General features: G+C 46.0%; 1 protein-coding gene across 1 annotated transcript; it reads right to left on the bottom strand.

Moving 5' to 3' along the window:
* Positions 1 to 656: 656 nt before the first annotated feature.
* Positions 657 to 24,640, bottom strand: NR1D2 (nuclear receptor subfamily 1 group D member 2). The gene is made up of 8 exons (XM_058041656.1): positions 24,343 to 24,640; positions 20,738 to 20,998; positions 18,708 to 18,796; positions 17,743 to 17,887; positions 15,537 to 16,153; positions 12,148 to 12,333; positions 8,167 to 8,377; positions 657 to 3,790 (listed from the first exon to the last, which is right to left on the bottom strand). The coding sequence occupies exons 1-8, from the start codon at positions 24,356 to 24,358 to the stop codon at positions 3,594 to 3,596; spliced, it is 1,722 nt and encodes a 573-aa protein (XP_057897639.1). The 5' UTR covers positions 24,359 to 24,640; the 3' UTR covers positions 657 to 3,593.
* Between the last annotated feature and the right edge of the window lie 1,106 nt (positions 24,641 to 25,746).

Below are 25,746 nucleotides of genomic sequence, written 5' to 3'. Positions count from 1 at the left end.
GTGCAACCATGGCACCAGAGAAAACATATCACCAAAAAAAAAAAAAAAAGGCTTTTTTGTGCTGTTATTTTTTTCCCAATGCTGGCAGTAATAATTTTGTTGAACTTTTTTTTGTGTGCACCTTTCAAAAAAAAAAACAAAACAGTAGATACAATATTTTCTAGAGAAGCTTCTCTTATCTCCTAGAAGAGCGCACACTCTAAGTAGGAAATGAAGCTGGAACAATAACAGATCTTTGCCCCTCCTATTCTTATTTTTTTGTACACTTTATAAACCCAAGACTTGTCTTAACCAAATAGTATTTTTTTCAGCTTTATTCTTTAGCGTCTTATCCTTTCCTCAGTTACAACGTTATATTCTCCAATTAATGAAGTGTTTAAAATAACAATTTTAATGATGCACCCAAAAAATCTCTGTAACTGTAGCAAGTGGAGTGCACCAGGAAACCCCATCCAAACACCTGGGAAGGCAGAGCAGTAGCACAGAGGGAGGTGCTGGCTCTCTCTCCCTGCTGCTGTGCCCCAGCACAGCCCCGTGACCTTACAGCAGCTGATGTTCTCATCCAGAAGAGAATCTCTTCTGCTTTGTTCATCCCAGCGTGCTCTCCTCCCCCCCAGATTTCATACAGAGGAATACAAAGAACACAGACACACAAGTTTAGCTTGCTGACATAATGCCCATATTTAATCTTTTAAAACAAGAACAAAATCAAGAATAAAATCAAGAATAAAAATTTCATTTAAGTCATACAGTACATTAATCTTTCAGCAATGACCCAATCTACAGTACTCAAATGCCTGGCATGAAGTCTATTATCTCAGCATTTAACAAGTGTATAACCAGTGACACAGTAAAAGAAGAGCTCACAATACACAGCTAACACAATGAGTTTAGATTTTCTTCTAAGAGTCCAGCTAGGGTTTGTAATACATGGGTCATTTTTGAACCATACTTTAATCAGCTTTTTGTTCAGTCAATCTGTTTGGGGCTTTTTTTTTTTCTGTTATGTGAGTTTTTCCATTATGTACAGGAAGATTATTTCAAATGAAATTGCACAAGTCAGAATATCTATCTATAGGCATACATGGTCAATCTAACTAAAAAAATTTAATAAGCAGTAATTACTCAGTCCTGGTTATACATTCCTAAAGGCTTAATAATACAGTTTTAAGAAGAAAAAAAATTAAAACAAAACACAACAAAACACAGCTGTAGGGTGGCAATCTCTGTAAGAAGCCTTCTTCCCTCCCAAAACAACCAAAGGCTAACTGCATTTCCATGTTTGAAATGGGGTCTACAAAGAAGTCATTTCAGCAAATAAACAACAAAAACCGTGTGACTGTGTCCTCTCTAAAGTCTGTATGGTTCAATGCGTAATTCAGTGAAGCTCTCAAACAAATAATACTGGTAGGATGCAGACTGTTAACAGAAATTAGGACAATATGCCCTGATAGAACATTTGGGTAGCAAAACTGTATGTATGAAAGGGCCATTACCCAGTGGTTAAAGCAGCTTGAAGCAGGACAGCCCTGCCTGGGGAAAGGGTGGGCTCTTCTGCTCCTCAGCCAAGGCAACAGCTCAACTCTCCCCATCCCTTACCAAGCACCTGCCCTGCCTGCCCTCAGCCCCTTCCTCCTGTCTGAGCTGGAATCCCCAGCCCAAGGGCCAGGGGAGCATGCAGGGTGTGAGCTCTCTTCTTCCCATCCCACATCCTGATGCTGAGCAGCAGGCACGGCTCTGCTTCTGCTGCAGCTCCACCACAGGCAGGAGGGCTCCTCGCAGCCCACCACAGGCAGGAGGGCTCCTCTCAGCCCACCACAGGCAGGAGGGCTCCTCTCAGCCCACCACAGGCAGGAGGGCTCTCTCAGCCCACCGTAGTGCAGCAGGAGCTCTGCAGGCTGGAGGCTCCCTCCATCCTGGCCCTGACTGCCAGGAGCAGCCGCCCTCCCAAGAGCAGCCAAACACTGCAGACCCTGAGGGCTACCTCTAAGGCAAGTTCACTGAACTAGGGTGATGGAGCATCTTCTTCCCACGTTAGCAAAACATAAATGTAACTAATTAACACAACTGCTTTGACTTCTTTTAGTCTCTCTTTTCTGGTGCCAGGTCCTGCTACAAATGGAAAAAACCCCATAGAGAGCTGCTTTCCTAGATGGAAAAGCAGCAGAATTTTACGCCTTGTGGATCTGCCCCGTAATTTGCTACTGGCATAAACAACAAAAAAAAAAAAGTCCCATTTATTTGGTTGGTTTTTGTGGTGTTTTTTTAAGAAAAAAACCAAAACAATCCAGACCATCTAATGCACCTTCTCTGCACATCACACACGCTCACATGCACACACACCAATGGAGAGCTCCAGAAGAACAGGCATGGGAACCACGAAGCCCAAATGGAGAAAAGACATGGGGAACCTCACACTTCTGTTTTCAATTCTCATTTAGCAATGAAGCAGCAAAATGATGTATTGCGAGAAATAAACAGTCACAGAAGACACATACACCCGAATGCAACCATGGGTACATTTTTCCCATTTTTTCTTCTTCTGACTGACGTTGCTATTAATCTGACAGTTTCTTTCTGGCTGTGCTGAAGTTTTTGAAGAGCATCTGGTGCTTATTTAACCTTTATCAAAACACAAGAACCTCAGTGGCAATGGACAATCCATCTCATTAGTGCCACAACCAACCATCTCTGCTTGAGATTCTCTACAAAACCCTTCTGGAAGCTGAATCTGACTCCGCCTCTTTAGTGCCACTCTTGGTTGTTGTTTTTTTTTTTTTAATTAACAAACACAGCATATTAATGCAAATTTGATGTTTTCTAAAAAATGCTCAGATAATTAGTTCAGCAGTATGCAAAGTGCATCTATTTGGTTCTTTCCATAGATCACCTTCTGTTTTAAGTTTAAATTCCTTCACAGTTTAAAATATTGTGAAGAAATTATATGTATACTTTATGTATAGAACTATTTATATACATACACATATATACACACAACTCTGTACTTTATATAGCCATAAACACTCACTACTTAACTATTTATATTATATACACATGGCATGAACACACGCTCAGTGAAGAGTTGGTGCAGGCTGAAACCATTCCATCGGGTTTAATGGAATAACAACAGTGAAACCATGAGTGAGTTATCAAGAGACACAGACATACATCTATTAGATAAGTGAAAGACCAATTAAATCAGCTCTTTCATTTTCCTATTAGCACAGGATTGTTCCCACCCCATTCCATGCTCCATAAGCACATACACAGCTACTCTGCATTCAGTTTAGGTGAGAGGGCAGTGGTGGTTCTTTTTCCTAGGTGAAAGAAGAGTCCATATTCACTCGGGCTCACCGCAGCCCCTCCTGCAGGAGCGGGCACAGCTGGGCCTGGATGCCGCGCACGATTCCGAGGGCTGCGCCGCCGCCAGCTGAAAGCACCTGCCAAAGCTTTATTGCATGGTTATGGGACAGCTATCAACTGTTCACAGTCTGTGAACTCGCTCCAACAAGTGGTACAACTGTATAAATACATACTTTAGCACAAAACAGTTTAACACGAGGCAAGTCCAAGTACAAATGAGACCTAAAGGCCTATGGGTGAACTTTAAAGGCCAGCAGTTCTTCAGAGTGCATGTTGTTTAAGGAACGCAAGTCGGGTAATTTCAAAAGGAGTTTTGTGAAAATAGAGGCTTCGTTTGGGTGATTTTTCATAATTAAGGTCCTTAATGCACGGATTAGTGTTTCCTGAAGTGCCTCCACAGAATTGACATTTTCTATTCCGGAGCGATCTAAACAAAAGGGCAGGGTGAGAGGGAGAGAGAGAAATTAAAAAACAGGAGGGTAGGGGGGAAAAAATTGACTGAATAGATGTAGCCTGCAACATAAAACCAGGGCAAGAATCCCTTACTAAATTAACAAGCACAAGAAAAATCAGATACTTATGCCAGAAGTTTTAAATCACACACCGAAAGTCTTTCAAAGGTTATTTAGCATTAACTTTTCAAAGTACTAAGTTCATGCCAAACTGGAAGCATTCAATCTCTATTTCTGTGATCCCTAACCCATGTTTCCAGAGGATGACAGATTGAAGCAAATGTTTAAATATGTTGCTGAATCACAACTTTCAACCCAAGGAAAAAGACAGGGTGCATGAAAGTAAAAATTTCAAATGTTTCTTAAGGCTAGATATAGAATCCTAAAATTAAACTGAAGGTTTGAGGAGGAAATCCCACTTTGGACAAGCCACAGCTGTTATCTGCACAATGGAATTCTCAGGGGTAAAGGGAGTACAACCCTTCATATGACTGTGCACTATTTCCAAGTGTGTTCTGAAGCACTTAAAAAAAATGAAACATGATGCAGCCAAAAATTCCCAGCCGAGGAAAAGAAGAATGTCAACATCAAGACAAATATTATGTTCTCGCATATTGCACTCCCACCACACCTGAAGCATTGCTTTCAAGAGAGCTGTATTTAAGCTGAACACACCTGGTATCATTAGGTGGAACCTCAGTAAGCGGCTTGAAAGGATGAATTTTTAAGTAAAACATCTCACCACATAATCATGCACAGTAGCTGGGTTTTTTCCCAAGCTGTAGCTTCTTTTCTTAAACACTATGTAAATTCAGCAGGGCACACACAGCCGAGTGACTGGCACAAACAGAAATGTGCTTTGATGTGTACATGTACTTAAGCACTTTGCAGAACTGGGACGTGGAATGACAACAGCTTTCTGGAGTAACACTGAGTCAGATCCTACAGAGTGGGAATCCCTTCCTTATGCTGTCAGTGCCAATCCCATCAGATTGCTCAGGTGAACAGGCTAGGAAGTCCTCCTGGACTACTCAGTGCAGTTCCCTACTGCTATAGGAAAAATTATTACGTAATCCAATTAAGGATGCATCTTGAAGCAGTTGCATGTGTTTTGTTCCTTTAGGATGATTGTTCCAGAATCTTCTACAATTAGGAGCTCTGGTTACTATGAAGCAATTTTTATTAGCACACATTCCACTTTTCTGTGAAGACTGTCCAATAGGTTTGACAGCTGCTGTCCAAGAGAACATGAGTGAGGAGACATCTCTGCCTTTATTTATTAAATTATCTCTCCTGCTTGTCCCCTGCTCTGCAAAAGCTTTGCTCTATTCTGAGCAGGTACAGTGACATTTGCACAGAACATGCCCAACAGAGTTCCACAAGAGCTCTGGACAGTGAGAACAGCACTGCCTTGCCTCTGAAGGTGGAAGAAAGCAGCCCAGCCTCTCCTGGCTGCCCTGGGTGAGTTACTGTAGCCTCCTCACTTCCATTAGTCCAAGTCTTTCTACCCCCTCTCAGTCACTTCCAGTTGCTCCCAGTGGCCAGCAGAAGATTTTAGTATTATGCCAGTAAGGGAGAATAATAGAGGGTGTGGACTTCATATTCTTCTACCACAAAGCAAGACCCTTAGTTAAGGGATTATCTGCTCTCTAGACCTGCACAAACCACATTCCTTCAGCTTTGCTTCCGCCCTGCCTTTTCCTCCTCCAGTGGCCATGATCCACCTTACTACCTCTCCTGCATCTTCAACACATCCAGCCAACTGAAGCCAGAGGTGAAGCATTCTTTTAATTCTGGAACAGTACCAAGATAATTCTTCAGCACCACCCAAGTGTGATCCTGCTTTTTCTTTCTTTGTCATATGACATGGGAAGGAGAGGATGTACAAAGTTACAAACAGTCCTTGCTACTACCCCTGCTTCTTCTGTACATTCTAAATACTACTCCTAAGAGTGGTTATTCATCCAGTGTTAAGTGGAGATGTTTCTCACAAGCATTCTCCCACCTAGCAGTATTTAGAGACCTAACTTCTTTTTTCATTGGTGGGTTTTGTTTTTTTCTTAGTTTTAATAAACTAAAAGTCTTTAAAAAGATCTTGAATTACTGCAGCACCATACTTTATATTGTGGATCACTTAATCAACATTCAACAGTCACACTCCTTTCTGCTTTTGGAACTGATGTAAATTTTGACTACTATTTTCCTTTCAGTCTTTTCTAAAATAACTTGAATTCTGAGATGAAGAAGTCATAACGGCCTTTTTCTTCCACCTTCAGTCCTTCTTACACTTATGGCATTTTTCCCTTTGCCTGCATCCCAATGTCAATCTCTGATCCTGTTCTTCAACTCTTTATCTCCAACGAAGCGCCACCTCCCCTTATAGGAAATTACTTTTTTGGTTACACTACTCCTCAAAGAGTGGGATGCAGGGATCTGTCTTTCAAGATCTGTTTTATCAACACATGCCCACAATCCTTCAGTTCTATGGGCACCTTCTCCTCCTGGCACTCCCTCTCACTGTAAGCACCTTCCCCAGGAACTCTGCTGAGGACACTTCTGTTCTGCACTACCTGCCTGAGCATGAAGCCAGCTCATTTACTCACTTGTGCAAAGTAGCAACTGCAGCATTTCAATCCAGTCTCATGCAACACAGCAAAGTTGCTCTGAAAATTTTTGAACTCACAGTGACCATCAGGGTTAGCCTTGTGTCTGGAATACAGCCCCAACACTGACTAATAAAGCTGTACTTTATAAAACCCTATAAAATTTTGTGAAGATGTCCAGGAAGGCCACGATCAGGCTGCAGATCAGATCATGAGGCAGCTAAGATAGACAGCAATAATATCCAAAATATGACCTGAAAAACCCTCAACAACTGCAAGAAGCCTGAATACCAAACACCTTCTCTTTGTCCTGCTGCATGTCCTGCTGACACCACATGCTGCACATGTTACATGCCATCCCTAAGCTAACCCCTGCTGGGAGCTGGCAATCAGCACAGTGCATTAAAGGCTGGGGAGATGGCACTGTGCTGGAAGCACATTTAACAGAACAGATACACCCACTTAGACTGAAAACAGGTGGCACAGAGATTGAGATATTCTAGGACCCAGGAGCTGAGCAAGCAAGAAGAATGGCTGTAAGCCTAGTTAGAGTGCACAAGAAGAAAAGAGACCTGGTTGTCAGTCCTTATTTTACAGGCTGCCTGCAGTTCTTGTCAAGAATTTCCAGAGTCTGGGAAGGCAACTAAGACTTCAGGTTTCTCTGTGCTACCTGAACATTTTCATTAACAGATTCCATGCTTCCTTCAGATCATAGTGCCATGCTTCCTTCACACTGCCATTTGTTCTGGCCCTTGAAGCTTGCTAATTCTGTGCCTCCCTCTGCTCATTATCATGGCTTACAACCTGAGGAAGCGACAGCTGCCCTGTCCTGTGCTGTGACATTTCAGCTCAGCCATGCACAAAGCTAACAGACTGAACTGTCCTACCTTGTTAGAGAGGCCTCACGTGCCTACAGCACCATGCCTGAGTGCCCTTCCTTGGTAACACATGGATCTAAATTGCTCATGTGAGAGGGCTGCCCTTGTTCAAGGAGTTCAGTGCTCCCAGCTGCTGCCTTGCTGTCTAAGTGGGCACTGTGAGCATTTCTGCTACCTACCCCTAGGAGAGCTTCTTACCCAGCAAGCAGGGATTCTGCATCTTGCATTCCAGGCATTATATGCAGAGCTAATGTACCTAATTTGAGGCTTGAGATAATACTGCAGAAGTAGGTGCTTAATCCTTCTTTGAATCTGGGCCAGGGTGTTCTGTCTATCCAGGGACTGAAACAAGATAGGAGGCTGGTGAAGATGACAGTGGATTGGCAGGCCTTTAGTGGAGAGAAGTCACGATGCAGATGATGGGGCTTTCTTAGTGACATAGGCAGAGATCAAACTGGTGGATTTAGACTTAAGCAAAATACGCAACAGACTTAAATGACAGCACTGGGAAGCAAAAATACCACCTTATCCAAAGACTTATGCTGTGCAAGTCAGGAGCAATTTCAGTGATGTTGTCCTGTGAAACTCAGAGGAGCCAGACAAATAGCATCTTAATGGCCATGGAGCAGCTATTCGTTTTTGCATTACACAGAAAGCAGTAGGAAACATAAGCCCATTGTCACCTTTTTTTTTTAAAGGCAATATTAGAAAGACTAGGTATCTTAAAAAGTACATTACAGGCTGCTAGTACCTTAAAACCTACTCAAGTGCACTTATACATGAAATAACAGGGTATACATTTTACAGAAAACTTTTAATAGTCACACTCAATTTTTGGCAAAGGTGCAAAAGTTAACTTTCTCTCCTTACCAGCAGATACCAGGACAACCGCTGTAAACAAACTCATCTCCTCATCACTAAGTTGCAGGGCATTTAGTTTCTCACTAAATTCAAACATTGAGTTGAGCAGATCACCAGCTCCCATTGAATGCAAGTCATCCACACTGTACTTCTTGCCACTCAGAAAGGTGACAGTACGTTCCTTTGCATCAAACAAAGATGCAAATCGTACCATTAAAACCTGGAGAAAGAAAAAGGAAGGAAAAAAAGAACAACAAAACCAGATAAATGCAGGTGCATTTGTAGAAAAGCCAAAGAAAAAATTAAACCTTTTAACATCATTCGAAGTGTCTCATTAACCATTCTAAAAGCATTCTATACAGAAACTGTCAGCATGCTATTGAGCTGCAAAACACAGTGCAAGCTCTGGCCCCGTAATCTGAGAGAAACAAACAAGTGACAAAATTAGGGAGTGGATGCAAGGGAGGGGCTACAGCATATGAAAGGCAGGAAAATTAAAATTTAAGCCTCAGACAGCCTGAGCCACACAGACCATGTCATTCGGTAGGACAATTTGCTTAAGCCACACAACAGCCAAAGGCACACAGAGCATTAAAAGAAATGTTTACTGGGCCACACTCATGAGGAGCAAAATGAAGGTACTGAACCAGATTCTCACTTGGCATAAAGTGGAGCAGCTCTATGGAAACAATGCTGATTTACACCACCTGATGATCGGGCCCCCTAGGCATTCTTTGGAAAAGTACCATGCCACATCACTGTACCCACAGGAATGTTAATGAGCTCTGCTAGAAAGGAGCCACATGTACAGCTTTGAAGAGGCTGGGGAAGCACAGCTTGAGATGGCACCTGGTCTGCAGCAACTGGGAATACCCCTTTGGTACAAGCACCTGGGCTGGAGCAGTTGAGGTGTGCTAAACTTACCCCTTTGGGCTGAAATTTCTCTTGTGGTTTCTCAGTTGTACTGTGAATGTTTCCCTCTGGAATGGCTTGTAAAGTTTCATTTGCTCATGTTCAACAACCTTATTTACATTTCCAAGGTTTAAGTTGCACAGAACAACTTTCTTATTTGAAGAAAATGAACTAACTGGCATTAGTTAAAACTTCAGACTCACTGTAATCTCTTGGTGTGACAGTTGTCTCTTCTCATTTGCCCTATTAACTGCATGAATTCAAATGTTTACTACAGGTGAGAGGAGAACCAGGTTTTCAAAGACTAGTACCTTTGACAAGCTTAAAGAAAGGAGTGTTCAGAACAAACAAAAATATTTGAGAATTCAAACACTGTTCATGCACATGACATAACCTGCTCCTAAATGTAACGAGCCAAACAACATGCAGCAACCTCGATGGACAGAGGAGCACTACATACTATCCACTTTGGTCAGCTAAGCTATCTGTCCTTTGATGACATTAACTACAGAGTGCAGAAACCCAGATGCAGAAGCCATCAGAATACAACAGAAACAGGCAAAGGGCAGGCAGACAAAGCTGAACTTGTGCATTAGCACAGACCCACCAGGTATCCAGCAACCTTTCAGTTCAAAATGGTTTTCTCCCTATAGAACTGGGCTTTAGAAACATCTTTAAATAACAGGAGCAACCAGGATTAGTGCTGATATTCAAAACTGAGGCCCATAAAGTTGCACTGACTTATTCTAAGGTAAAGACCCCACCTTTTTCAGTGCCACCATTCTAAACAAAGAAGAACAGTTTGGACTATGGCATAGCACAGGATTGATTCATCCCACTTCACTTCAAACCAGGCTCATACTTGTGCATGCTGAGGACACACCTGATCAATCCTATCACCTGACCATAGCAACACAGGCACATAAAAACCTCCGCTCTGGAAGGTTGCTTGATCATGTCCCTAGCAGCTGTAGTCAAATCTGAGTCACTACTCAAAGGGATCCAAGGCCCTTGTTAGCTCTACCATCAACTACATTTGGAGGGGAGGTGGAGGAGGGCCCACTCAAAACCAGTCGAGTTCCTTATTTTAGGCTCAGTGCTGTTTCTGAGCTGGCTCTCAGAAGAAGCCATGCAAATGCCACCACGATACACTGAGCTCCCCAGCACTCCCAGTTCTGAAAGACCTTTACAGCTTGCCTGTGTGTGAATATAAATATAGCTGTGCAGCTTCTGCACCAACATTGTCTCCATGTGTCCTCGTACCCTCACAGGAACAGGCACTCCTCAAACATGAACTGCTAAGAAGCACAGTGCCAAGCCAGCCACACCAGACCTGGAGGCAGCACTTTCACTCAGGTTCTTCTATTAACATGCAGACATTGGAATATCCTGGTTCAGTTACCCAGAAGACAGAAATGACCTTGAATGCACCAGGCTTGCAAGATGCTTCTGCCTCTATCACAATGGTTTCATTAATCCTGTTGTGGATTTTTCTCCACTGTTCTGCAGCCCTACCTTATTTTTTTTTCCTGTTGCTAAGATGCCACATAGGCCTTTAACTGCAAGTTGTAGCTCACTAACAGGAATCATTAATGTTTCTTATAAATAAGTGAATAGTGACAAGCATGCAGCCATACATTATTACTAATTCCCTGGATACAGAAACCTCCTTATCAGCAGGGCTTGTAACCAGCAAAAAAAGCACAGGAGTGAGGCCTGAGAAAAGCTTCAGGTGAAGGAAGGCCAACACAAAATGTTTTACTTGCAAAACATGAAGGTTTGGCTTTACATTATAGAGACAGTTCAAGCCAAATTTTTCACTCTCCTCCTCCTTTGCAGAGGAAGAAATCAACATTTTTGTGAAAGGTAAAAGTAGTGAAGAAGCAAAAATACAGTCCTTTCACTACAGGAGTTGTAGATGAATATTAAAAGGTCAAGAATAAGTATAACAGAAAAAAATACATAACAGCAAAATGAAGGAAACAAGAAAACTAAGAGACTCCAGGCAACAAGTCTTCCTGTATAACTTTTATCTTCCAACCCAACAATTATTCATTTTAGAACTGAACTGTATAAATGCAGATAGAAGACCCAACACATCACACAAGAAATGTCTTCATTTCAGGTAAATATAAAATCCAGCATCTCTCTTTGAAAGAGTAAATCATGTAAACAAGAGCAAAGGCATCACCAATGCTACACTCCCCAGAAAAGCACAGTAACACCAAATACTTGGGACTTCGGCTCCTCTGACCCTCTCTATTCAAATTTCACATTTGAATATTTATGAAATGTGTTCTCTCTACTAAAATTTCACATTTGAATATTTATGAAATGTGTACGGTCTCCAGTAGACACAAGGGTCTGGAAGGGCAACTAAAACATGATGTAAAGGTCATCTAGTGAAGGTCACTAATTATAAAACAGCACCAAGCTCTGTGGTATCATTTCCAAATTAATACCACTAATTCACATATACGTCATGACCACAAGTGGATGCAATTAACCACGAGGACCTAGTGGGATTAGTCTAGAGTAAGTCAGGCTGCAGCTGGCACACAGCATCTACAGAGCTGCAGCAGAACACGTATTTATCACTGTTACTGAACTGGACATGGGTGCTTCAGACACTCCCAAGGTGCCACCTAAGTGGGGACGGGTCAGGATTGGATACTCTGGCTTTTGCAGGAAGCAGAGTGGCACAAGGAAGGACATGCAGAGCAGGAAACACATTCCTTGACAACACCTGTAAGTCAGACAGCTTTCTAACCTATCCACCCTTCCAGATGCAGTACAGCTCCCCAGAGTAAGCAAAGGTAGCTAGAAACCCATAATTATGCATTTATTCATGTCCAGGAAGGAGGGAAGAGTAGAAGGGCTGAGTAGTTTTGAGCTCAGCGGAAGAAGGACAGGTCACCAAAGTCTGACCAAACAGATCCCTCCGACACCATCACCTCAGAGAAGGCTCAGAGCATCCATGAACAAGGCAGTTTCACCTGATGCACCCCAGTTCTATTTGTACAGGGTCACACTGATGCACAGCTTGTCAGGTTTGGAATACACACACAGTGGTCTCACCTCAAAGGTCCCAGCCTTCAGAAGATTGACCTGGTCATGCTGGGAGAGGTCTCGGAAACCTGGGATGCGCTTGGCAAACTCCACCACTTCCTTTACTGCAGGAGTAAAACTCATGGAAAACTCTTCCCAGATTTCATGGCCAGACTTGTTTGGGTCCACATGGGGAGTCTTACTCATTGGGCAGACCTGATGTTTGCAAAACACAGACAGAAAACAACTTTTAAAGGTATCATCATTCCAAATACTGACAAATACTCAAGAGAAACACGTTTATTATTCAGCAAAAGTCTGCAATAATGACACGGAGAAAAAATGAGATCAGTATTCATCAATCAATTCCCAAAGAAACTGGATTTTTTCCCCTTGCTTTAAAACAAACAAAAAATCCACGGGATTTTTAGCAATCTGTTTATAAATTCGTTAACTCTGGAAGCTACAACACTGTGTACTGCAAAAGACCTGACACAACCAAGGTTATGCTACTCTTCCCCGATCTCAACTGATCTGCTCTGACATCTGAATTTCTCTTTGCTTGTATTATCCCTGTAATTTCACAGTAAATTGCAATTTCACAATCAATCAGTTGCAATCTCACAGTCACTACGACATTCATTCTCCTATCTTTCTTGTTCTGCAGGCAACTGAAGTGCTTCAGTCAAGGCGACAAAGATGTCAACACCAGAGCAAGAAAGCAAGCCTTGGTTTCCTGAGTCACAGGTTTACATCCTCATTACAAGGATAACCCTCTTCTGCAAGTTTGCTTTTACTTGTATCACTGAAGGAGAACACCAAGGAACTGGTATTCCAGTATTTCTCAGTCACAAGATGATAAAATGCTCTTTCTTTTATACAAATATACAGCAATTTTTTGTAGGAAAGTCTGAATCCATTACAGTGAGATCAGACATATCAGTCAGGGCTGACTGCCAATAAATTCCCTCTGCAAGATCCAACCAGAAGCTCTGCGATATTTTCAGTTCTAGCTTCTAAAATTTACATCTTTTAATGAAGCTTAAACCTTTTAATATTCATTTCACCTGTCACCATCAAGGACAAAAATTCCTTTTAAGTATTCCTCACAAGTATACTAAATGGTGTATGTAATCCTCCATAATGTCAGCAAAACAAAGAGAAAACAGTGAAATAAATTAGCAATTCCTCAGAGCTGTGCTATTTTTTCAGGGCATCTTGAATATGGTAACTGCCTAGCAATTCTTTGCGTGGGAGGTCCCAAGATTACAAGACTATAATATTTTGGTAAAAGAAAAGGTCTAGGCACACAACCAAAAGGACAGCAGATGCCAACCACTGCTCTGCCTGTGATATTGCAATGGTTCACACATAGGTACTGTTATAAATACAGCACTTTCCAAAAATAAGGAATGTCCGGCTTTGTAATGGACACAAAAATCACCTCAATTTCTCTTTCTACAACAGCATACCCTTTACCCACAGGCACTCAGTCCCAAGGGGAAACTACCACTTCCACACCCAGTGCATTGTGTCTGTGGTCTCTTGATAGACCTCAGCCCAAGAACCAAAATATTTCAAGTTAGAGGAGACCCATAGGGATTGAGTCCAACTCCGTGCTCCTTGCAGAACCACCTAAAACTAAATCATATGCCTAAGAGTTCCATCCAGGCACTCCCTGAACTCTGACAGACTTCCTATGGAAGCAGTTGTCAGCTTGTACAGTCACCAGTTCTCTTCAGAGGAACCTCTTCAGGAATGACCTGTTCTGCTTTTCTGGTTACAGGGTTATTGAGTAAAAACGACCAAACCCCTGAACATTTGTCTCCATACAGGTTCAGAGCCTAATTACTTGCCCTTATTGCTGATGACTCATTTTGGTCAGATTCTGAACTCACTGAGTTCTTGGGCAAAACCCTCATTCATATCAGGGATGTGGGGCGGGGAGGGAGCTGCAGTGCTCTGCTGGATATGGCTTTGTCTCTTGATCACTGATTAACTCCTGCCTGCAGCTGCCATGCACAGGTCAACCTGACTGGTTGAGTCTCTGCAAGGCAGCACCACTCCCTGCCCGCCCATACTGCCAGGCTTAACCTCAGCTTCTCAGGAGTGCCAAGAATGCCGCTGTAGTGACACCACATACTTTCCCTGCAAGGAAGAAAAGGCTGGGAATTATTATTTGCCATGTTGCAGTGCCTGGAGTCTGGAGTCTGCAATTAAGGTCAGACCCTGCTAGGGATGGCATGGTCTATATAAGCAGTAGACGAAAAGATCTTTTTTTTTTTTTTTTTTTTTTTGAGAAAAACCCCAAAAAAACAAAAAAGCCCCCATGGAAGTGCAGCACCAAAATAAACACCTTGACTGTGGAGACCTTTGGGGGTCTTCAAGAACATGTGAAGGATCTTCACAAAGAGGCAGAAAAACACTGGCAGCTCAAGTACCACAGAAAGGTCAGGGGCTCGCGCTTCACACCAGGAGCGCAGGATGAGAACGAGGATGTTATGTTCTCTCATCCCAGGCTCCAGTGATAAAGAGAAGGACAATCTATTTTAAGGGGCTTACAGAACTGGTTGCCTGAATGGCAGAGAAACAGCAGGTGCAAGGCAAATGAGAGGGACCTGTTAAGCAAAAGCAAAAAAAAACACCCAACCAAACCAAACCAACACCCATATGCAAAAAACCAGGAAGCATCCTTGTTAGGAATTCAGTGAGAAAATGATCTAGCAAAGTCATCTAAGGTACCCAGAAATGTGTCCAGAGCCTCATTTGCATAAGTACTACAGAGAAGACCCTGAACTTCTCTCTAATGGTTTAACTGCGCATCTTCCCCTTGCCTCTGTTCAGATGTGAACATGTTCTACAGTGAAAAGGATGCACAGCCTCATTAAAACAAATCAAATCAAAAAATCACCAAAAAAGCAGCCTACCCTGCAACAGAGATTTTAAAGCCCATAGTAAGGCCTGTAGACTGGCTTAAAATCCTAGCCCTGGGGTTTGACCCCAGAAATTTGCTCTTAAAACCCTTAAAGAAAATACAGTACCTCTGACTGTACAGATTATTTGAAAGTAAAGTCTTCAAAAGGACCAAGTGAAAAGGGGAATTTATAAACTCCTGTTTTCATTTTAAAGTCAAGTCACATAAAAAAACCATGACTTTTTTTCAGCCAATACTCTTTGATGTTATTTTACTTTCAGTTAGCTAGAAACCAAGCCAAGAAACCCTATTACTTGTATGATTTCAAATCCTTCACATCTTGAGCCATTTTTGTCCCTGATCACAATTTGCACTATCAAACTTGTGTCACCCTTTAAAATTTCAGCAGTTGTGCCAACTGTGTGCAGCTTCACTGACTACTGAGGCACAGCTGGATCACACCCACCAACAACTAAGTCAAATCAAACAACTGATATCAATATACCAGATGCATTCTTCCTCCAGTGCTGCAAGAGTAAGTGGCGTTCTTGTTTGGAGAAAAGCCATCTTCTGGGATCCTCTCACACATTCGCTGAGTGTAACCACTGGTGAAGTTCATGCAGTGGCTGTTTGTGAAGCACACAGGGTGCCCACTTGGATAATGCATTGTGCTTCTCCCTTTGTACTGTCCACCAAGGTGCTGCTCCCTGTCAGGGTACTGAGGGCCACCAAGGCCACCAACACAGTGCTCGCTGCTCAGCATGTAGTGCTCGGTGCTCTTTGACACCCTCTCCCCACTCTGGGGCTGCATCATCTCTGCTGGGTTTTGGGACTGTTCTTGGTTGTACATGAAAGTGTCCTTGTGGGCCCTGGTAACCATGCCGATCACCTCCTCCTTGGCCATGTCAGCACTAGGAGGGGGAGAAGGGCTTTTGATGGTTTCTCGCTCTTGTTTGGGCTTGGAGGAAAGATCTTCTTGAGGTGCTTGGTCCTGATGTTCTGCCAATGCTTCATTGGGCAAGTGACCGCTGAACTGACTGTTCATCATGGTTTTCATGGCACTCTGCATTTCAATCAACATCCTCTGTTTTTCACGTTTGGGAATACGGCCAAATCGAACAGCTACCAAGGTGGAGAAACGGATAGTGGTGGAAAGGGGAAAAAAAAAAAAGAAAAAATGAAAAAAGTCAGTCCTGAAAGCGTTAGCATGCACACACAAAATAACACACCCCAACAAAAAATCCTGTCTTTTAAGGCAAGATTTTAACTGCTCTCACCAATACTACAGCTTGGGTATTACCAGTGAAGTTAAAGAGCTTTTGGGGCACAGGACTGGCACGAATACAAATGTATGGCATTGTTTAGGGAGAAGGCAGCTCTAAGGCACACAGTCTGTAATGCCTTTTCCCCTTTTGCCTCAACCCTGGCTATGCATTATCCACATAGTTGTGTTAACTGCAGAAGTGTCTTTATTAAATCAGCACACCTTCATGAGCTGATAATTAGCTGAATGTAAACACAGTTCATATCATCTTTGCATAGAAGTCCTACAAGACAGGTCCTTACGGATCAATTACGTAACTTACCAAAACAAGAGAATCAAAGCTGAATGAAGCTTACCTTGGCAAATTTTCTTGGTAACTTTGACTTGAAAAGGACACTTTCTGCTGGCAAGGGGATGGGCATCATTGTGGCTGCAGCACTTTTGACCCTGTCCTAGGGAATCTACAACTGCCTCTACCACCCTGTCCAACCGCAGCCGCACAAGGGCTCATAACCAGTTTCGACTGATGTAATTATGCAGTAGTCCATCATTAATGTAACTCTCTTTCATTAAAGCAGGTGCAACCTCGTGCGCAAACAAGCGCCTAGGGGATGAAATAACTCCTATGCACGACAAGAACTCGGAACAATTATTTAAAATAAGTTCTGGCACTCCACCCACTAAATTATTAACAGCCTGAGATTCCTAGTTCTTGTGAAATAAACACCCAGAGAAAATTTAAAAGTGAAACAGAAGGAAGAGTTCTGGTTGTGGCACTAAGTTGTAGCACACAAATGAACTACACTTTCAGTATTATTTATTAAAATGGCTCAAGGAGTGGACAGCAAGCAAGGCGGTCAGAGACACAGACCGATATCAACATTTCCTCCTTGCCTTTCCTCTCCCTCTAAGGAAAGAAAGAAAGAAAGAAAGAAAAAAAAAAGAGCAGATACATGCTCATCCTATACACCCAAAGCTAACTCTTTAGGCTCTATGGTGACTACTCTAAAGCTATCAGGTTGGGCAGAATTCCCTTTCATTGAAAAAGCAATAGTAACAAAAGAAAATAGAAAAAAAAAAAAAAACAAAAAAAAAGAAAAATATGAGTCTTGTTCAGATTCAGGTAGGATACAGCTGTAAGTCTTAACATTAAACAAAAATTGAGACACTTGTTACAACCATCCCCCTAGCAGGCCACTGCAGCACATCCCACTGCATCAGCTCCACAGGCAGAGAGGTCAGCTCTGCAGCTGCCTGCAGTACCACCTCACCAGCCCAGGACACTCATGGAGCAAAAAGACAAGCTGAACTAAATGCTCTCAGACAGGGAACCTCTCCTTGACAATAGGCCTTGGCTGCATTATCTGTCATTAAGACCTCAGCAACTGTTTTTGAGGTGGGCAGCAGATTCCCTCTCAGAGGATCCCTGCTCAGTACAGGAACGTACCATCTCTCGACATCCCAACAGACAGGCATTTTTTGAAACGACACTGCTGGCATCTGTTCCTATTCATTCTCATTATAGAACAGTTGTTATTCTTCAAGCACTTCTTATACTGGATGTTTTGCTGAATGCTTCTTCTGAAAAAACCCTGTAAACAAGCAAAAAACCCCCACAACTATCATTACAGCACATGTCAAATGCTTCCACCAAGATTCGTGTCTCTGCGAGCACAGTAAACCTCACTGCATCGCATCAGCAGCTTCAGAGCCATCAGCCCCAAGAGATTTTAAAGAACTTGGTACTCCTCATGACTTACTTCCCCTTTGTGTGTGATCTGTATGTAATGTGAACTAGTTATGATTTCTAATTACAGAAGATGCTAAGTTGCTCCCTGCAGAGTCAGCACCTAAGAGCAGAGTATCTCCAATATTACCCCTATCACTGCACCAACAGTTCCTAAGACATGCTCTCAAACACCTATGACATCAAGTGCAAAGGTGGGAGTCAAAATAACTTATTCTGACTTCCATCTCTGCAGTTTACAATGTTACAGATTAAGAAAACACATATGTAGTTCTGGCTTTCCTCGTGGTAAAGAACTGCTTTTCCAAAGCTGTTTTGTTCTGTGTCCCAGCCCAGGTGACAACTCACACCCACTATCTCTTAATGCCATTAACATGCACATGTCTTGTGTGACATGGTCCTTACCACCTCTGCTTCCAGTTCTTGCTCTCTGCTGTGCGCTCCAAGTCAGGCAGGACTGGACAAGGGGTGGGAACAGAAAGTACTGCAGAGTCTGGAAAATGCTGTATACTCCTAAGTGGTTTGCCTGTTCCCTACAGCTTCCGCAATTTCTCATATTTAACAGAGCTGTATCAAAATCTGTTTTGGCAGTATCACCCCTTTTTCCCCTATGGGGAGAATTTGAGCATTTCACCAGCAGAAAGGTGAGCAGAAATATAGCTCACCTTGCAGCCCTCACAGGCATGAACACCATAATGAAATCCTGAAGCGACATCTCCACAGACTTTGCAAAGAAGAACCATGCCATTAAATTCTAGAATCAAACAAAAAAGTCAAGGATATAGAAACCAGTGACAACCGCAGGAACACGTTTCCAGCTTTTAAAACCTGGACTTAAATTGAAATATGTCAGGTCAGTTCAACACATGAAAAAATACAGCAGAAGAACAGACAACATGGATGTACAAACCCCCTGAACAGTTCAGAAGGTACCAGTGCAAGGGTGGGGGGAAAAGAGGACAAACATGAAGCACTCAAACAAACAGGGAGAAAGCACACATTCACTGGGCTGTCAGAGTAGCACTGCACTCAGTAGCAGAAAAAGAAAGTCTGCTTGCATTTAAGCACTTTTAAAAGGACCATTCAGTTAACTAGGCCACCAAAGTTCAGGCTCAATCTGTTTTTTCCATCAGGACAAGAGAGCCTGTGAAAGGCTACAGTTTCCCCAACAGAGAATAAACACTTTTTCTTAAAAACCAGAAATACTAAAGGACACTTTAGAATATATTCAACACTGGCTATACACTGTACCTATCTGATAACAATTTAGGATAACTCAGCCATATCTACATTTGTAGAGACCACTCATTTGAGTGCATACCCAGAATGGCTTGCAAACTTGAAAATACCTTCTCAATCCCGTAAAAATGCTCATAGCTTGGGTTTTTTTAAGCTTTTCCCCACCTATTTTATTTCAGCTTGTCAATAAAATTTTTTTGCAAGTTCTTAGCGCTGGTCTAACATGGGTTTCACTGAAGCCAATGGGAATTTTACCAGCGATTTTAGTAACCACAAAGTTACCTTAATTCAACAGAGACAGCTGGAAATACTCCCACAGAAACATATTCTACCAGAAGAGTAACTTATTTAACATTTGGGTTTCATTTGTAAAGTGGAACTAAAACCTTTTTTTTTTAAGGTTTTCAGAAAGAAAAAGAGCCAAACCACAACTTTTTCTTTTTTTTTTTTTTTTTAAGCATAGTTAGTACAGAGCTAAAAAAGTTACCTATCTAGCTGAACAATTTACAACAGGTTTCATTCCAGGAACCTCTGCCCTGATACCAAAAATCTAGTTACTTAAGAATTTTTTAAAAAAGGTTCTTACTAAGAACTTAAGATAGGAGTACTTAAAAAAAAAATACCCCAAACAACAACACAACAAAAAAAACCCTATTTGAGGTAGAACTATTAGACAGTTATTCTAGCTTCATAACAATCCAAAACAATAAAACAGTTCTGCCAGTAAAAGAATTCAGCCTCCAAAAGACTAAATTCTAGCTGTTTGCTGAATCACTCATTCCAATACTTATTTTGAATCCTGCCCTTCCAAATATACTTCTCTATCACTGATCTTTTCTGATTACCAAAAGAAGTGTGAAGTAAATATGTATAGATAGATTGTTATGTGTATTTTAAAAGGCCATTCTTTAGTTCCAGTTTATTAGTATTTTGTTTTTCACATCCACAGAATTATGACTTGGAATCAAAAAGATAACTGTTCCACCCACAGCTATAAAAGTATTACGCTTGGGTAATTTATGTTGTTCCTCACAGCTGGTGGGGGAGGGAAGGTGAAGGAGCAGGGGACAGAGTATGAAAGAACAGAAAAACTAGATTTCCAAGACAGCTCCATAAATACTCTTGAAGGCAATTTCTGATTATATCACCTTTACTTCATCACTTCTTCTTAACAGACTCTTTGATTTTCCGAAGATCAGTTTTCACTAGTGACAATTTGAAGTAAAGCTGGACTGTATTTATGGGCTGTTTGAGGTTGGCAGCAATGGGACCCCCATCGTATGAGCATTGGCAATGGCAATACCTTATGCATTACCACACACATAATGCCAAAAGATAAACATGGAGGCTTTGCTATGCACCTACACCACAAGCCAAAGGGAGACCTGGTTGTAACACACGGGGCTGTAACACAGAAGGGGAAAATGGTGTTTTCAGGAACTGGCACCAAACATACTTGTGACTCCATTATGGCCTTTTGTCAAACCAGCAACACTCGACTGGTTTGTTTTAATAGTCTCCTCCAGCCGATCGCTCTTGGGCGCCCCGTCAGAGCCTTCACTGCTCCGGCCATTGCATCCGCCTTCCGAGGAGGAGCTGTTTGGAGGAGATGGAACAGGCGAAGAGGACGACTGGAAACCGCTGTCTGAGCTCTCGCTGTGACATGAGGCTGGGCTAGATGCCGAGCTCGAAGAGCTGATGTAAGCTATCACACCCCCTAAGGCAAGAAAAAAAAGGCAGCACGTAGTGACATAACCAGCAGACATGCACCGCTGCCATGTGAGCCACGCCGTGACCCAGCACCACCAGATCAGCCATTACGTGCTCCTGGGAGCACTCCCTGCCCTCCCTCTCTCCCTCAAGCTTGTTTGTCTCCATTCGTTTCCTACCGCTGACCTCCCAGTCTGCCTCATCCCCTTCTCCCATCCTACCAGCCTCCTCTGGTCCAGGCCAGGATGAAATGGCATAACCAAAAGATGGAGCAACAAGCCATGGTGCTGGAAGGATGGGGCAGCAGGGACAGGGCATGGAGTGACCCAGAGAGGGTTTCCCTGGCCACCCTCTGAGCAGAGCTCATCTGGAGCCAGAGCCAAGACAGGATCTTACAGCGCTGTGGAGCCAGAATGCAAACAAGCTAGGTTAGGGACAGAAATAGGGCAGAGAGAAAGACTTCATGCAGGCTACACGCCAGAGGCACAGAAAGGAAGGGCTGGGAGGTGCTCACGATGCAGAAGGAAAGGGGGCAAGGGAAGGAAATAGCACTGCAGTCTGGTTAGCCTACTGAACGCCATTTGTCCGACTGCAAGCCTTTGTAGCCTTCCTAGCAGCAGCTAAACTCCGAGTGCCAGGCTGCTATTTGCAAACAGCCTCTGTCCTGCCGCGTCTTGCAATCTGACACACTTGAGAATCCCTCCTATGAAACAGCTTTTTGTCCTCAGGCAGACCTGGGAGCAGTTCTGGCTTTTCACAGGCTCCCTCTTCTTGCTCGTAAGCAAGAGAAATTGTTTGCACTTCATATGAGTTTGTCTCCAAGACTCAGCATTTCAAAAGTCAATATAAAAACATTTGATATTTCACTCAAGAATTTCAAAAGCCATAGCCATGAAACTGTTTAAATAAATTACACTCAATATGTTCTACATTTTATGCCCTTATTGCTCAGTAGACTCTCTTCACTGATGACTCAGGACATTGCAGCAAGGAACTCCACACACCAGTAAGAATTCAAAACTTTAAAAGGGCCATGCACTGCCTGCCTTTGAAGGAGAAAAGCACTGGTGTCTGTAGAATCCTTGATCAATCGAACTGGCACAGCAGGCAGAGGCTGTAGCATCTTACATCAGCCATACCCTCCTCACAGATAAAAGCAGTGGTATTATACAACCCTGAAACATCACTGCTTGCAGGGACCAATTCTGACTTACAATTTTTCAGTACTTTTATTAGACATAACGGTCCCTTTAGCACCTCTGCAGCAGCAAAACTGGCCCACTTCCTCTTCAACATTTCATTTTTTCTACCAAGTAAACCTTTGGCAGGAGGGTTCCCTAAACGGGACACAGCCCAGGAGCTCCTGGCAGCGCTGCCTGGGAGCAGAAGTCAGACCAAGGGGCCATGTGACACGTGCAGGACACACAGACTGCTCACGTTCCCAGACAGCAGTGTCCCTGCACCCTGCCACATGGGCTGGTCCTGCACAGATTCATTTATTTATTTTTTTTTTTAAGAAATCCTCCACTCAGCATAGCACGCATTCCGGATCAGGTTTTCGGAGAAAGGAGGATTGGCAAGGGGGGGTCATGAGTTCAGCCAGGGCATGAGAAGCAAGGCATCATCAGGCACCCGTGCTGGGCTAAGGCACCACCTGTTTGACAAAGGTCTGTGCCATCCCCCAGCGCCGCACGCGTCTCTGCCAGGTGCCAGGGCAAAGCTCACTGTTCACCTGGCCCCAGGGAGGCACCGGGCTTCCCAGCAGGCGCCATCCTTATCGGCAGGGGCAGATCGGGACACGCAAGCACAGCCAGCCCCTGCAGGGAGCTCCACGTTTCTCCACGCTGCCACCGCGCCCCATTATCTTTAAACCCTGCTCGTAAAAGAGATGCTCTTTTCCCTCAAGGGTAGGGCCAATGTCACCGAGGAGCAGAGAAAGTGTGTGCCTGTGGGGCAGTTTCACCCCTCTTCTCCTCAGAGCTGGAGGAGCTCCAGAGAGCTGGGCTGCTCCGGCACCCTAGAGAGCTTGGCAGGCTTGCCAGCGTCACAGTCGCAATTCCTCGTACTTTCTCTGTTATTTTGGAAATTGCACTTCCCTGTGAACCCTGCTTTTGTTTGGTCAGCAGTCAAAAGTTGACTCTCACGCAGAGCGCAGGGTGACATCTCAGAACAAAGAGCACAGACACGGAGCACGTACACGTGCACTCCGCAGAGAGGGGGTACCGGGCTGCTCGGTGGGGAAGGCCGCCCCGGTTCTGGGAACTGCCAGGGATTTTCCTAGGGAACCCACCTGCCGGAGGGTGGTGAAATGAGTCCTCTGGGCTACGCGCTACTGCTGCAGCAGCGGCGGCACCGCCGGCTCGGTGACAAGGACCCTTTGGACTCTATCTGGCGGGATCTACTTTAGGGATGGGGCGGGGGGCACCGCAACCCGCTGGTGTTCCATTAACACAGATCTGGCAAGCGGTAGCGCCGCAGGGGCGCCAAGCAGGCGGCGAACTGCCCGGGCGATCCAACCGGCCCCCGGGACGCTGCGGCTGCAGGGGCTCCCCGCGGGCAGCCCCGATCTCCCCGGCTAACAAAGCGGGAAGGGAGCGCGCTCGCCGTGCCCGCGGCCGCCCTCCCGCCTCACCCCATTCCACCGCACCGGGGCTGCGGCTTTTCCCTGCCGCGGTCACGCGGCGCCGGGGCTGGGAGAGCCGGGCCCGCCCTGCGCTGCCCCCGGGCCGCCCCCTCCCCGTTACACAACACCGCCCCCGCGCATCGGGACGGGCCGCGTGCCGCCGCCGCCGCACACGGCCGCACCGCGTGTCCCCCCGCGACCCCGCGCACTCCCCCGCACCGCGCCGCGCCGCCGGCCGCCCGGACCCCCCCCGCTCCACCGCGGCGGGGGCGGAGCCGCGGGAGCCGCGGGGGCGGGGCCGCCCGGCGCCGCAGCTGCGGCGCGGCCCCACGTGTCCCCGGCGCGCCCCCGCCGCCGCCGCCGCCCCGAATGTAGGTCACCAAAACAGCGGCCGCCCGCGCGCCTCACGTGTCCGCGCCGCTCGCCGCCCCGCGCCGCCGCCCCGCCGCTATTATGCAATGCGCGCGTCACCGCCCCGCGCGGCCAATGAGCGGGCGCGCCGCGCGGAACGTAAACACAGCGCGCACATGGCTCGCCCGGCGGGTCCATGTGAGGCGGCGCGGGGCCGTCCCGGCCACCAGCGGGGCCGGGGCCGGGCAGCGCCGCCGCCCGCCGCGCTCCCCCCGCCCCGCCGCGCCCCGGCCGACCCCCGCCCGCACCCCCGCGCCCGCCCGGCCCCGCGGGACCCTCCCGCACAGCTGCCCCCCGCGGCGGCCGGCCTCGCTTACCCGCGCTGACTTCCATGGCGACCTCCTCCCGCAGGGGCACGGGCGGCGCCGCGCTGGGTTCCGCCGGGCCCGGCTCGGCTCCGGTCGGCGCGGCGCGGCTCCGCTCGGTCGTTGTCTTCCCAGCTCCGTGTCCCCGCCGCAGCCCTACATGCAGTCGGCGGGAGGCTGGCTGGCAGAGAGAGGGAGGGAGGCGACCGCGCTGTCTCCTGTCAGAGCAGCGGGTGCGCGTCCCCGCCGCGGCGCCCTCCCCTTTACAACAAAAGCGCTCTCGGGGAGCCGCGCAGAGCGAGTGCGGCACCGCCGCCCGCCCCGCCCCGCCTCTGCCCCGCCCCGCCCCGGCGGCCGCCCCGCCCCGCCCCCGGCCGCCCCCCTCACCCAGTGACACACTTTCCGCGCCGGCGGCCCCGCTCACGTGCGGCGGGAGCGTGCGGCAGCGCGGGGCACTGCGGCGGCGGCGGCGGGGGCAGCGCCGAGCGGGCTCCCCCCGCCCCTCGCCGGGACAGCCCCGCCGGGGTCACCGCCGCTGCCGCTGCCGCAGCCGGAGCGGCGCTCGCCCACCGCGGCCGCGGGGCAAGGTGAGGGGCGGCGGTGTGTGTGTGTGTGTGTGTGTCAGCTGCTCCGGCGCTGAGCACCGGCAGGAAATGCCACCGCTGTGACTGCCGCAGCTGACGAGCTCCCTCCTATCCCGACACGGGCATCTGACAGCTCCCAGTTCCAACTGTCAGCGCTCCGTGCCCTTTTAACCGCGTGTTTTCTCACTGCCTGGAAAAGGGAATATCCGGGAGAGACCCTTCTCGGCAGCGCACACACACCGCTGCAGCCATAGTCTCTCCCTCTGCCGCCATAGGGAGAGGCCATCCCAATCTCCGTCTCTCCTGGTTTTCTGCCAGGTCGTGATTTTGTCACTCCCAGAGCGATTCCAGCCTCTAATACCTTATACCATGCAGTGATGTCCCTGGAAACAGATCCCCCGCTGCGGGGGAGGGATGCGCCTCCAGAGGACCTAAAGCAGGGGTGCCCCCACCGGGGTCCCCAGACTCCCACTCCCAGAAGGAAACCCGCGAAGAAAATGCACCACAACAAAAAAGGGAGCAGAAACTTGGGGAATGCACTCCATTAAGCTAATACGGAACCCAAAGTGAAGCTCTGGCCCTACCTGACTCCGGGGTTCAGAGGCAGATGCATGGCTTCATGGACTATATTGACCTCCAAACTGAGAGCAAGGCAGTGGAGTTAAATGAGGTTAGCCAGTGGAGGTTAAATGCAGCTAAATGTAGTCTACTGCCTCCTAATTTGGGTGAGTTTCCTCTCCTCTCAAATGAGGTAAACAGGTCAGTTTGTGTGAGCTTCATTGCTTCTCAAATAAGGTAAGAGGGTGAGTTTTCCCATTTTCCTGTGCGTGGT

The sequence above is a fragment of the Melospiza georgiana genome, chromosome 1 (assembly GCF_028018845.1).
Source record: "Melospiza georgiana isolate bMelGeo1 chromosome 1, bMelGeo1.pri, whole genome shotgun sequence".
Taxonomy (NCBI): Eukaryota; Metazoa; Chordata; class Aves; order Passeriformes; family Passerellidae; genus Melospiza; species Melospiza georgiana.
The sequence above is the reverse complement of the archived record's forward strand: the minus strand, read 5'-3'. Positions and strand labels throughout refer to the sequence as shown.